The sequence below is a fragment of the Eurytemora carolleeae genome, unplaced genomic scaffold (genome assembly GCF_000591075.1).
Source record: "Eurytemora carolleeae unplaced genomic scaffold, Eaff_2.0 scaffold959, whole genome shotgun sequence".
NCBI classification, from domain to species: domain Eukaryota; kingdom Metazoa; phylum Arthropoda; class Copepoda; order Calanoida; family Temoridae; genus Eurytemora; species Eurytemora carolleeae.
The window spans coordinates 89,694-101,710 of record NW_019396865.1 but is presented as its reverse complement, the minus strand read 5'-3'; the positions used below and the strand labels follow the sequence as shown (position 1 = coordinate 101,710).

Genomic DNA, 12,017 nt, shown 5'->3' with positions numbered 1-12,017 from the left:
TAACAATCAAAATGGTCGCTGATTGTTTTTTTTTAAGTTCAAAACGAGTGGGTCGTTTTTAAAAACGCATTTTTTCCGAAAACGAAACACTCGTTTTTGAAAACGATCGAAAAACGATTCGAGGACATTCTGAGGGTCCAATGAAGAAAACCTAAAGCAGAAACGGGACAGTAATAAGGAAATTATTTTAAATCAAACACATTCATTTCTGATTTTTCACAAAGGAGATGGGGCAGGAGGGGGGAGGGGCAAAGAGCCTGAAGAATGAAGGAGGTTTAGTATATAACCTTGAATCAATGGTCCATGATAACCGTACACCTACACTATATAATACTAGAAATATACGAATCTAAGAAAGAAAGTCACCGGGAAAAACAATTTCTGGATAAAAAACCTGGAATTAAAAACTTCGGCAAAAATTCCCAATTTTCTGAAATCCTAGGACAAAATGTCACTGGAAATACAGTCCTAAGTTTTAGATTCCTGGGACGTTTTTTCCTAAAATAATATGGGGGCTGCCAATAAAGTCTCAGCAAATAAGATCACAGGTATTAAAGTCCTGAAGAAAAAAAATCCGAAGTCTTGTGAAAATGAGATCAAGTCTGTGACGCTTTTATAAAAAGGACTTTTTCTCTAAGCATCTGCATATATATCCAGGGGTATTTTTAATACCAATTGCCCCTTTTTTTGCAAGGTTGAAAACATCCTTTGTTCCCATGCATTTTCTACTAAAACTTTTTTCCGGGGACATTTTTGTAAATAGGACTTTATTTCCAAAGACATTTTATTTCAAGGACTTTTTTAGTGCCAAAATTTAGGATTTTATTTCCGAAAACTTTTTCATAAAACCTTTTTGGCGATTACCAAATAGACAGGGTTAATCACTTAAAAAATCAAACTTTTGTTTTCTGCCTTTAAAGGGGCTATAAGTGTATTTTCAAGGAACTATACCAGGGAGTCAGGAATAGAAGGGAAGATATAACTGACCCGGTTCGCCCTACCATATGATTATACATGCTTTGCAGACGGGTACTCCATTTGTATGTATATGAAATATTCAGAATAGGTTATTGTATACGCGGTAATTGTACATCAAACAAATATTTCTTATTCAAATGAAGTACCCGTCTGCAAAGCATGTATAATCATATGGAAAGGGGAACCGCGTCAGTTATATCTCCCTTCTATTCCTTACTCCCTGATGCGATTCCATTAACGCCTGATCCAATCAGGGTTCAGTCATGTGTTTGGTGTCTATTCTGAACCAATAGAAATAGTATGGCAGAATCATCTATCTTTCTATCTATCTCATTATCTAATTAGAGATTGATCCGTATATCGGGGCTAAACAGTAACTGAAAATATTTACTTATATCGAAACTATAGTGAACGGAAAGGGGTGAGAGGGGTGGGGAGAGGAAGAGAAAGGGGTGAGAGGGGTGGGGAGAGGAAGGGAAAGGGGTGAGAGGGGTGGGGAGAGGAAGGGAAAGGGGTGAGAGGGGTGGGGAGAGGAAGGGAAAGGGGTGAGAGGGGTGGGGAGAGGAAGGGAAAGGTTGAAGGTCCAATAGAACAGAAAACATAACGAAGTACGAACCTAAAATCCGGATTTTTTCAATGTGAAACCCCTCAATACAGAACAACATGTTGTTGCGGGCTTAAGTTAAAAAATCATAATAATAGATTTTATTTTTAACCTTGGAATTCACTCGGCCAGTGGAAAACAAAACTAAAGTTGATATTTTTCAATAAAATTTTATCAGATTATTTCTTTCACAAAAATGTTGAGAAATGTTTTACGGGTCACAGGGTTTGTATATAACAAGACGACAGAGCTCGAAACTTAAAACTCCGAGTTTCCATTTCGGGGTCTTAACATTTAAGTAGATTTTAATTTAAGAGATTCGAAATAAAGAAGAATATGAAGAAACTAAATGATATTTCATAACAAAAATATTGATATCTACAAAACTGCCTAACCCCATTCGTGAAACCCAGGTTTCAAAACTGGTTTTTATAACGATACCCTGTCTTAAGTTTTGGGCTCGGAGTTGAATGGTTTTCACTGTATGTACACGTGTAAGGGAGTTCAAATAAATATGTTAAAATGATGTTATACAGGGAATTTTAATATATATAAACTATTGTATATGTAGGAAGTGCCAAAATGCTTGACCTCTGCTGTGGAAACTTTTGATTTGAATCAATTAAGAATTTTAGCATGAATTAAGAAATAGCTTACTCGTATATCCGCGAGCAAGAGAAATAATTGAGGCCTCTGATAGGTATGTATCAGAGGAATAAATCTTATTCTCTAATCCACAAGAATCACGAATTAATAATTTAAAAGTTCGGGCCTCAGTACAGCATCTGAGACACAGACTAACACAGACTGCTACTAAGGTCTACTTGGAAAGCTAAGCAGGCCTATTGTTTGTGTCCCGGCAATTTCCAAGATTTTGACTGCCATCTAACGGCCACTTGTTGCATATAATACCCCATTCAGAGGTTAAGTTTTAAAAGTTTTAAAGAAACGCTCTAACTTTACCATAAAACATATAATTTTTTGAATTTAGTCTATTTTTGAAGGTTTTGTATTTCGTATTCAAAGGATCCTTAAATTTCTCTGAAAACAGATGTCTGCTGATTGGTCGTGTACTCCAATTAAATACAATGTAACCTGCTGTGGAAAATATCGCATTTACTAGCGCATGAGCAGTCTGTGTTGGTCTGTGTTAGTCTGTGTTGGTCTGTGTTGGTCTGTGTTAGTCTGTGTTGGTCTGTGTTAGTCTGTGTTAGTTGTTAGATATTTCTCAACACCAGACACTTGTATGCAAAGTTTATTCAGCGAACTCTATACAGTTTACACATATTATGTAATCTTTCACAGAGAGGATACAGGATACAGGGATACAGGATACAGGATACATGAATACAGGATACAGCGATACAGGATACAGGATACAGGATACAGGATACAGGATACATAAATACAGGATACATCGATACAGGATACAGGATACAGGATACAGGATACAGGGATATAGGATACATGATACAAGATTATAGAAGAATGATAGAGGATAAAGGATACAATCAGCAAATTCTACGACACCGTAAAATTAGAAAAGAAAATTTAGGAGAACTATTATAAAGTGTTCTGGTTAGGGAGGATTACATAATATCTCAGATATCACATAACTTTCATTCTTCTTAAAGTAGGTATCACTATACTATATCAAAGAATTAGTTTAAAAGACGATATCGAATTCGTCACTGAATTCCCATGTTTTTTGGGACACCCTGTATATAAAAAAATTCAAATCATCAAAATCACAAATAACAACATTTACCACTTTAATATTTCCCAAATCTTACTTACCACTGTAATATTACCCAAATCTTACTTACCACTTTAATATTTCCCAAATCTCGTTTACCACTTCAATATTTCCCAAATTTCATTTACTACTTTAATATTTCCCGAATCTCATTTACCACTTTAATATTTCCCAAATCTTATTTTCCACTTTAACATTTCCCAAATCTCATTTACCACTTTGATATTTCCCAAATCTCATTTACCACTTTGATATTTCCCAAATCTCATAAACCACTTTGATATTTCCCAAATCTCATTTACCGCATAATTATTCAACACTTTTTTTGCTTCCTAAACATTATTCTTTACTACATTATTAGTTACCACATTTTAAGTTACCCATTATTACAGTTACCACATTATAAGTTACTCATTATACAGTTACCACATTATAAGTTTCACATTATTACAATTACCACATTCTTAGTTACAACACAATAAGTTATCATATTATAAGTTATCTCACTATAAGTTACCACATTATAAGTTACCACATTATCAGTTACCACATTATAAGTTACTCATTATACAGTTACCACATTCTTAGTTACAACACAATAAGTTATCCTATTATAAGTTATCTCACTATAAGTTGTCACATTATAAGTTACCACATTATAAGTTACCACATTATCAGTTACCACATTATAAGTTACTCATTATACAGTTACCACATTCTTAGTTACAACACAATAAGTTATCCTATTATAAGTTATCTCACTATAAGTTGTCACATTATAAGTTACCACATTATAAGTTGTCACATTATAAGTTTCCACATTATAAGTTACCACATCATAAGTTACCACATTATAAGTTACCACATTATAAGTTACCACATTATAAGTTACCACATTATAAGTTACCACATTTTTAGCTACCATATTATAAGTTACCACATTATAAGTTACCACATTATAACTTATCACATTATTTTAGTTACCACATTATAAGTTACCACATTATAAGTTACCACATCATAAGTTACCACATTATAAGTTACCACATTATAAGTTACCACATTATAAGTTACCACATTATAAGTTACCACATTTTAAGTTACCACATAATAAGTTACCACATTATAAGTTACCACATTATAAGTTACCACATTATAACTTATCACATTATTTTAGTTACCTCACATTTAGCATTTTCTAATTTTCCTTGATTAGGGTTTACACTATCAACCTTATCCCTGAACATAATCTGGTTAAAAACTTAAACACCAGTATAGAAATATAGCCATTGTGTTTAGAACTAAAGTGCAGATACAAACAAAAAAAATGTGTTTAGAACTATGGTGGGGGGTATATAGGTGAGAAATTTTTTTTGATTTAATCATCTTTAACAAAAAAATCTTGTAAATCTTAATAATGGAACTGTTGACGTAATTTCAAGTGACAACCCATTTACAGATAGGAATATCCGATTTACAAAAATATCCGTTAAATATTTGTTTAACTAAGAATCAATGAGATTCTTTATTTACTGTGGAAAAATTGAGCATTTCAATTGTGGTTTCTCTGGAAATTTGCGGAATTTATAAGAAAAAGACAATAAAGGTAGTTTTTATAATTTAACACTTTTAAAATAAAGAAAAAACGACTATATCTTCAACATTATTGATCAGATAAAGGTAACGTTGTGAATCAGGGATGATCGTATTTAATTGTAGGGAGGGAGCCTTTGAAGGTTAACAAAATAAGATACAAGTTGAGGTGTTCGATGATCTACCTGGGCACGCAGCAGGACCAAATCATCCCGCCGTTGCAGAGGTCCATAGGCTTGTTCCCGCCAAACACACAGGTGGTTGCTAGGTTACAGTCGTACTGATCACCTCGAAACCTGAAGAAAAAGATTTGGAGTTTTCTTCCTCACTTTCAACAGGTAATTCAGACAGTTTTTCTGGGATATTCTTTCAAGTCAATCCATCTAATTTAAACATATAATTGTATTTTCCAAGCGTATACAAAGCTCATAACGAAACAATTGTCAATGAATCATACGGAAATAAAAAGAACGTTTACTTTATAGTTATTTACTTTACAATATGTCAGTCTTACTTCATTACTAATGCATTTCTTTGTTTATATTTCCGGTTCCTCCTCCCCCCTCCCCCAATCTACCCAAATTTTTGTTGTATGAGATTTATTGAAGAACATCTTTTAGGGTTTTATTTTAAGGGTTTTCCTGAATATTCTGAAACTAGTTCTAAGAAACTAGAAGTATGTTAAACCAGCTTGACCTTGAACTGCATGAGTCAAGCTGACTGCAGAGAAATGACCTTCAAAACAGGGATTCACTGATAACCTGCATACGTCTAGCTGACATCAGCCCCCCCCCCCTGCTTCTCCCCACGGGATCAGCTGTTGCCGAACCTTTTCGCGGATTTTCTACTGGATATTTCCGGGAGATTTCAATGCCGAGATGGAGCAACGTCGTCGTAACCGGATACACTCCTTATATGCAACCAAGAATACAAATACTCCCACATACAGCCAGGATTCTTGCAGCCAGGCATCTACAGCGTACAAACAAGAATATGCTAAAGACTGGGTTTAGAAACTTCTTATTAAAATTTCCCTGTCGATTATTTCATTTTGTCAATTGCAATATTACTACCATAAAATTACCAAAACGTATTCCTTGTAAAGTAATTAAAACAATCTGTTCTAATCTGAAAGGCTTTAAATAAACATGCTTTATGCATTTTAATTCTTTGAACTTAAACTTCCTTTTTTCTGGTTGACAGCTGATTGTTTTGCTTGGCTGGTATCGGAGAGGGAGGAACCCAGGAATTGTTTTGTGTTTTTAATCAACAAATACTACATGTCACGACTTACGATGCATTGACAACACTTCAACATAAAAGTTGGAAAAAACTTTAATTTTAAACGTGAAGAAGAAGTCTGAAATATTAAAGGTTTACAACGTACGTTAGTAATCATTCATTTAAAAAGTTCCCTAAATGAAAAAAAATATATACAAATATAGTTTAAAAACATTTCAAATATAGTTTTAAAACATTACAAATATAGTTTTAGAATAACGTACATAACGTACGTTTCATAAAGCCTGAACGTTCCCTTTCAATTTACCCGTAATTTCAAGTGGCCTACCCGATTTATAATGGCACCCTTAAAACGTCTGATCAAATATGAATTGTTTTATACAAATTCACTACTTGCGCATTCCTTGCTTCAGAAACAATGAAAAAATTATCAGAACTGAGCACTTTTTAAGCCGGTAAACGGCGTTGTCTTCAACATCTAGGATTCAATTTAGCTTTTAAATAGGTACCGCGGTGTGAATGGTCCGGGCCCCTGGTAAATAGGTACCGCGGTGTGAATGGTCCGGGCCCCTGGTAAATAGGTACCGCGGTGTGAATGGTCCGGGCCCCTGGTAAAATAAATGGTCACATAAAATTACGAGTACAGTCCATGTTAAAATAAAATGGTAGTTTACCAACAATGATTTGGTATAAGAACAGGTCCCGTATCTTTATCCGAGGCACCTCCTATACCCCCCAGCAGGGAGGTAGCTATATCTGCTACAAAATCCAATATGCCCCTCTCATCTCCCGTACTGTTGCCACCCCTGAAATGATAATTTTTATATATTTATTTTTAATCTAACACATTTAAATAAAATACTGTTCTTTAATTAAATTATCAATGACATGAAAAAATAAATAATAATGATAGAAGTAATAATAACAATACTAAGAATAATAATAATAATTATAGTAATAATTATAATAATAATCATAATAATAATGATGAAAATGAAAATAAACACCTGAAAATCATAAAAATTAGAATAAAACAAGTAAGTTTTATGCTATCTAGAAATTTTAACTGTTTTTCATCCTAACTCCTCTTATTTAAAAGCTATTGAGAAGAGTACACGGGCAGCCGTAGTACATTTTAATTTCCGAGCCGGGTCAACCTTTCCGGTCCCAGTTTGTACTGTACCTAGCTCTATGGACAGGACTAGCCGGTGCAACAAGGTTGACGCAGTCAGACTTGTTGCTTCATATATATTGAATTTACTTTTACTAAATAGGCAGATGTGCTTGAATAAAAATGTTTAGAATTTCTAGTTTTGACTTTTGAGTTTCTCTCGCAATTATGCATAATTTGAATTATTTGAGGTAAACCAGTAAACGTTGTAATGTTTACAAACTTTTAACGATTTATTTTACAAAGACGACATTTGTCAGAAAATAATTAAATCAGCTTTTGTTCGGTAGCACTTCTCTCTCTTATTAAAGGGTTCGTAGCAGTTCGTACTTATTAAGCAGACACTTCATTTGAAGGGGTTTCAAGACTATTTTAAGTAATCCTCCATTTAAAGAGTTTACAACGGTTTTCAAATTTTAGGAAGGATTATAAATATCTTTGAATAGAAAAAATACCGTTGTGAATCGGGTATTTAACTTTCTAAAGGGAGTTTAATAACCCGCCCCCCCCCACCGTATACAAAGAGGAGAGTAAACTGAATACTGTATTTAAAGGGAGAGTATACTGAATACTGTATATAAAGGGAGAGAATACTGAATACTGTATATAAAGGGAGAGTATACTTAAGATTGTATATAAAGGGAGAGTATACTGAATACTGTATATAAAGGGAGAGTATACTGAATACTGTATATAAAGGGAGAGTATACTGAATACTGTATATAAAGGGAAAGTATACTGAATACTGTGTATAAATGAATGGTTAACCTTGATTTTACGGTTTAATAACTTAACTCAACTGCAGTTGATATCCCAACCTGTACTTTTATACAGGGGTGTTAAATCTAAGGAGGAAGGAGGGGGAGGGGTTACCCCCTTCGTTAACTTCCCCACCCCTTCACCCCATAAATAGTCTTTTTAGCAGAGTGCATAATATATCAAATTTCAGATAAAATTTTATTGTATCAATTTTATAAACTTGAGTTTGCGCCTTGGTAGAATGAAGGTTACTTATACTAATATATATAAAAAAAGAGAATGTAATATTCAATTTGCCTGTCAACCTTTTCTTTTGATGACTATTTATTCATAAATTTGGTTTGTCTTTCTGTTTGTTTTTATCCAATAAACACCAAAACGGCTGAACCGACCAGGCCCAAATGACCCAAGGAATGTTTATGGAAGGTCAAACTTTAAAAAATAGGCATGGAAAAGTCACATTATTTTTACATATGCTATGCAATGATAACAGAAAAATCTGCAAGTTTTATAATGTAGGCAGACAAGATGGTGGCTTTACAAGCAACATTAAAAAAGAAACACGGGGCTCCTCAAAAGCATAAATCTATATATAAATTTGGCTTGTCTGTCTGTTTGTCTGTTTGTATCCAATAAACGTCAAAACGGCTGAACCGATCGGGCCCAAATTTTTTGGGGGACATCTAGGGACCCCAGGGAAGGTTTATGAATGATTGAAATTTTAAATATTTGTCTCCATCAAAATTCGATCGTCATTAAATTTTTGAAAATTTTGAAAATCCGATATTTTTTAAAAACCAACGAATGAATTTATGCATTTTCCGAAGATTTGGAGATTCTTTTTAACTGAATCAGTTTCGATAAAAAATATTTACACAATTTTGGTTCTGATTGGTATCATATTGACATGCCAATTACTCTAAGATAAACTCAAAACTGTTATAAACACTCTCTTTGCACATACAAAAAATAAACTTGTCTGTGCATCTAATATATTCTCTACAGAATATTAGTTAGTCCATGAAACCATCAAATTTTCTAATTGACGAATTTTTAAACTGGGATTTTTAAATTGAACATATCCGAATAAAATTGCAAGTTCAATCTTTGCTTTGTCTCAAATTAAGAATATCTTATTATTAAACATTGTTTACTTGTTTATAACTCTCTTGTAAGGCTTCATATTGAATATGCAATAGTTACTTGGGGAGGGGTTAAAAACGCTAAACTGCAAAAAAATTATTTATTTGCAAAAAAAGGACAATCAGAGCGGTTAATAATAGTACTTTCAAGGCACATTCAAATCCACTATTTTCAAAACTGAAAGTTCTTAATACATACAATCTTAGTGTTCTGACATTTATGCATGGATACTTCAATGATAACCTTTCATCTTCCTTTCCAAATATGTTTAAATCTCTAACTAAACCGAATAGAACAAAATCATATAAATTAGAACGGATTTTAAACAAAAATCTAGAAAGCTTTCCGTCCGCAATGTTTCCTAAATTGTGGAATGCAATTGAAATTGACCTTAAAGAAACTAAATCTGCAAAAATATTTAAACAAAGAGTAATCAATATTTATCTTGAGAATTATGAGAGAGATGCGTAAAACCTAGTTTTATATCATGTTTGTAGATTTTATGTAAAAAAGTAAAAAAACTGACACTTTATTAGCTTATTTGTGTTTGGGTATTCACCTTCCTTAACACCCTGTATTTTAATTTATCTCTACATTAATCTCTCTGATCTCACCCTGCCACATATCACCTGACAATCTCCTTCCTTTCAATCAACTCCTTACTTAGCCAAAAACATAATTTGATGTGTATAACCAATTATATTCATTATCGTTAACTAACTTAGGGCCAACCACTCAAAACAACCAACCCTGGTTAAGCGGGTCCAAACTGCATAGTACATTGTGATTGCTTATTTGTAATATCTCATGCTTTGTTGTTGAATAAAAATATGAACGAAAATATTTTTCTTACTTAATATCTTTGTTTCCTGTTTTTTCTTCTCTTTCCGACCCCCCCCCCCCTCCATGTCTTGATTTAATCTGGGAAATCTTTTTAAAAATGACTTATTAATCCTAATCTTTTGAATATTGTTGAAAGTTTATCAATTATTTATAAGTCATTATCTACCCTCTGTAAAAGTTTTCTTGTTCAGAGTTTTAAAAATAATTAGCTGAAATTCAGTAAATAAAAAGTTTACGATATCAGGTTGCAAAGATATAGGGTTCCTACATTACCTTATTAGAGAAGAATCAGTTCTTACACCCATGACAGTGGCAAACATATCCCTGAGCCCCCTTTCCTCCCTTGATAAGGGTTCCTCCCACTTAGTTGATAACTGTGAGGGGGTTGAGAGCCCCTGCCTCCCCCTCCCCTCCAGGGGTAGGAGAAGAAGAAGGAGGGGGAGAATAAACATTGCGAGAATAACTTGACTGTCACCATGAAGTTAGGAAATCACATAAACGCACATACATTAGACGAGCTCCTCACTAGCCAGTGTAACGCGCACATTTTGTTTCCCAACTGAAAGTGAAAACTCGCGTCACAGTGTGTGCTCGGAGGGATGACTGCATGCAGGGATAAGACTACGCGTACGTGCATGGACCCTTGTTAGTCGCGTGCACAAGGAAGACTGGGAAATGTAAAGCAAACTTGGTGACGGGAACGCGCCTAAACCTTCAATAGATTTATCCATCTAAAATTTCCAAACCCATAAGAGTGTATAGGACTAATAATGTGCAGGACAAATAAAGTCTAGGACTAATAATGTATAGGACACATAAAGTGTAGGACTAATGATGTGCAGGACAAATAAAGTGTAGGACTAATGATGCACAGGACAAATAAAGTGTAGGACTAACGATGTGCAGGACAAATAAAGTGTAGGACTATTGATGTGCAGGACAAATAAAATGTGGGACTAATGATGTGTAGGATAAATAAAATGTGGGACTAATGATGTGTAGGATAAATAAAGTGTAGGACTAATGATGTGTAGGACAAGTAAAGTGTAGGACTAATGATGTGTAGGACAAATAAAGTGTAGGACTAATGATGCGTAGGACAAATAAAGTGTAGGACTAATGATGTGCAGGACAAATAAAATGTGGGACTAATGATGTGCAGGAAAAGTAAAGTGTAGGACTAATGATGTGTAGGACAAATGAAGTGTAGGACTAATGATGCGTAGGACAAATAAAGTGTAGGACTAATGATGTGCAGGACAAATAAAATGTGGGACTAATGATGTGCAGGACAAATAAAGTGTAGGACTAATGATGTGCAGGACAAATAAAGTGTAGGACTAATAATGTGCAGGACAAATAAAGTGTAGGACTAATGATGCGTAGGATAAATAAAGTGTATAACTAATGATGTGCAGGATTAATAAAGTGTAGGACTAATGATGTGTAGGACAAATAAAGTGTAGGACAAATGATGTGCAGGACAAATAAAATGTAGGTCTAATGATGTATATAGGACAAGTAAAGTGTAGGACTAATGATGTGTAGGACAAGTAAAGTGTACGGAGGACTAATGATGTGTCACTGTATGAAAAATAAAGGGTAGGACAAAATATGTGTATAATAGCTTTAGGATAATAGTATGTAGGACAAATGATTATTTCCTATTCTAAGACAAAATATGTGAATATGTGCATCTTAAAATTTTTAAACATTCTAGTCAAATAGGGCTGGGCACGTTCCAAATTTTTCCAGTTGTTTAGTTAACAATTAGTTTCAACCGTTAAAAAAATTTAGGGTGCACTTAGTTTTAAAGGTAAGAATGGGACACTTGTTTCATTATAGGTATTTTCCGTTTTTTTAATTTACCGTTAGTTAACGATATCAATATATTAAAGTCGTTAACAGTAGAAATTCCGCCATTAACG

The 12,017-nt window shown here is 33.8% G+C and overlaps 1 protein-coding gene across 1 annotated transcript; it reads right to left on the bottom strand.

The window, feature by feature from the left end:
- Window positions 1-4,501: 4,501 nt before the first annotated feature.
- On the bottom strand, window positions 4,502-10,769 carry LOC111709522 (uncharacterized). Its single transcript, XM_023483212.1, has 4 exons — window positions 10,363-10,769; window positions 6,848-6,979; window positions 5,117-5,227; window positions 4,502-4,577 (listed from the first exon to the last, which is right to left on the bottom strand). The coding sequence occupies exons 1-4, from the start codon at window positions 10,539-10,541 to the stop codon at window positions 4,502-4,504; spliced, it is 498 nt and encodes a 165-aa protein (XP_023338980.1). The 5' UTR covers window positions 10,542-10,769.
- Between the last annotated feature and the right edge of the window lie 1,248 nt (window positions 10,770-12,017).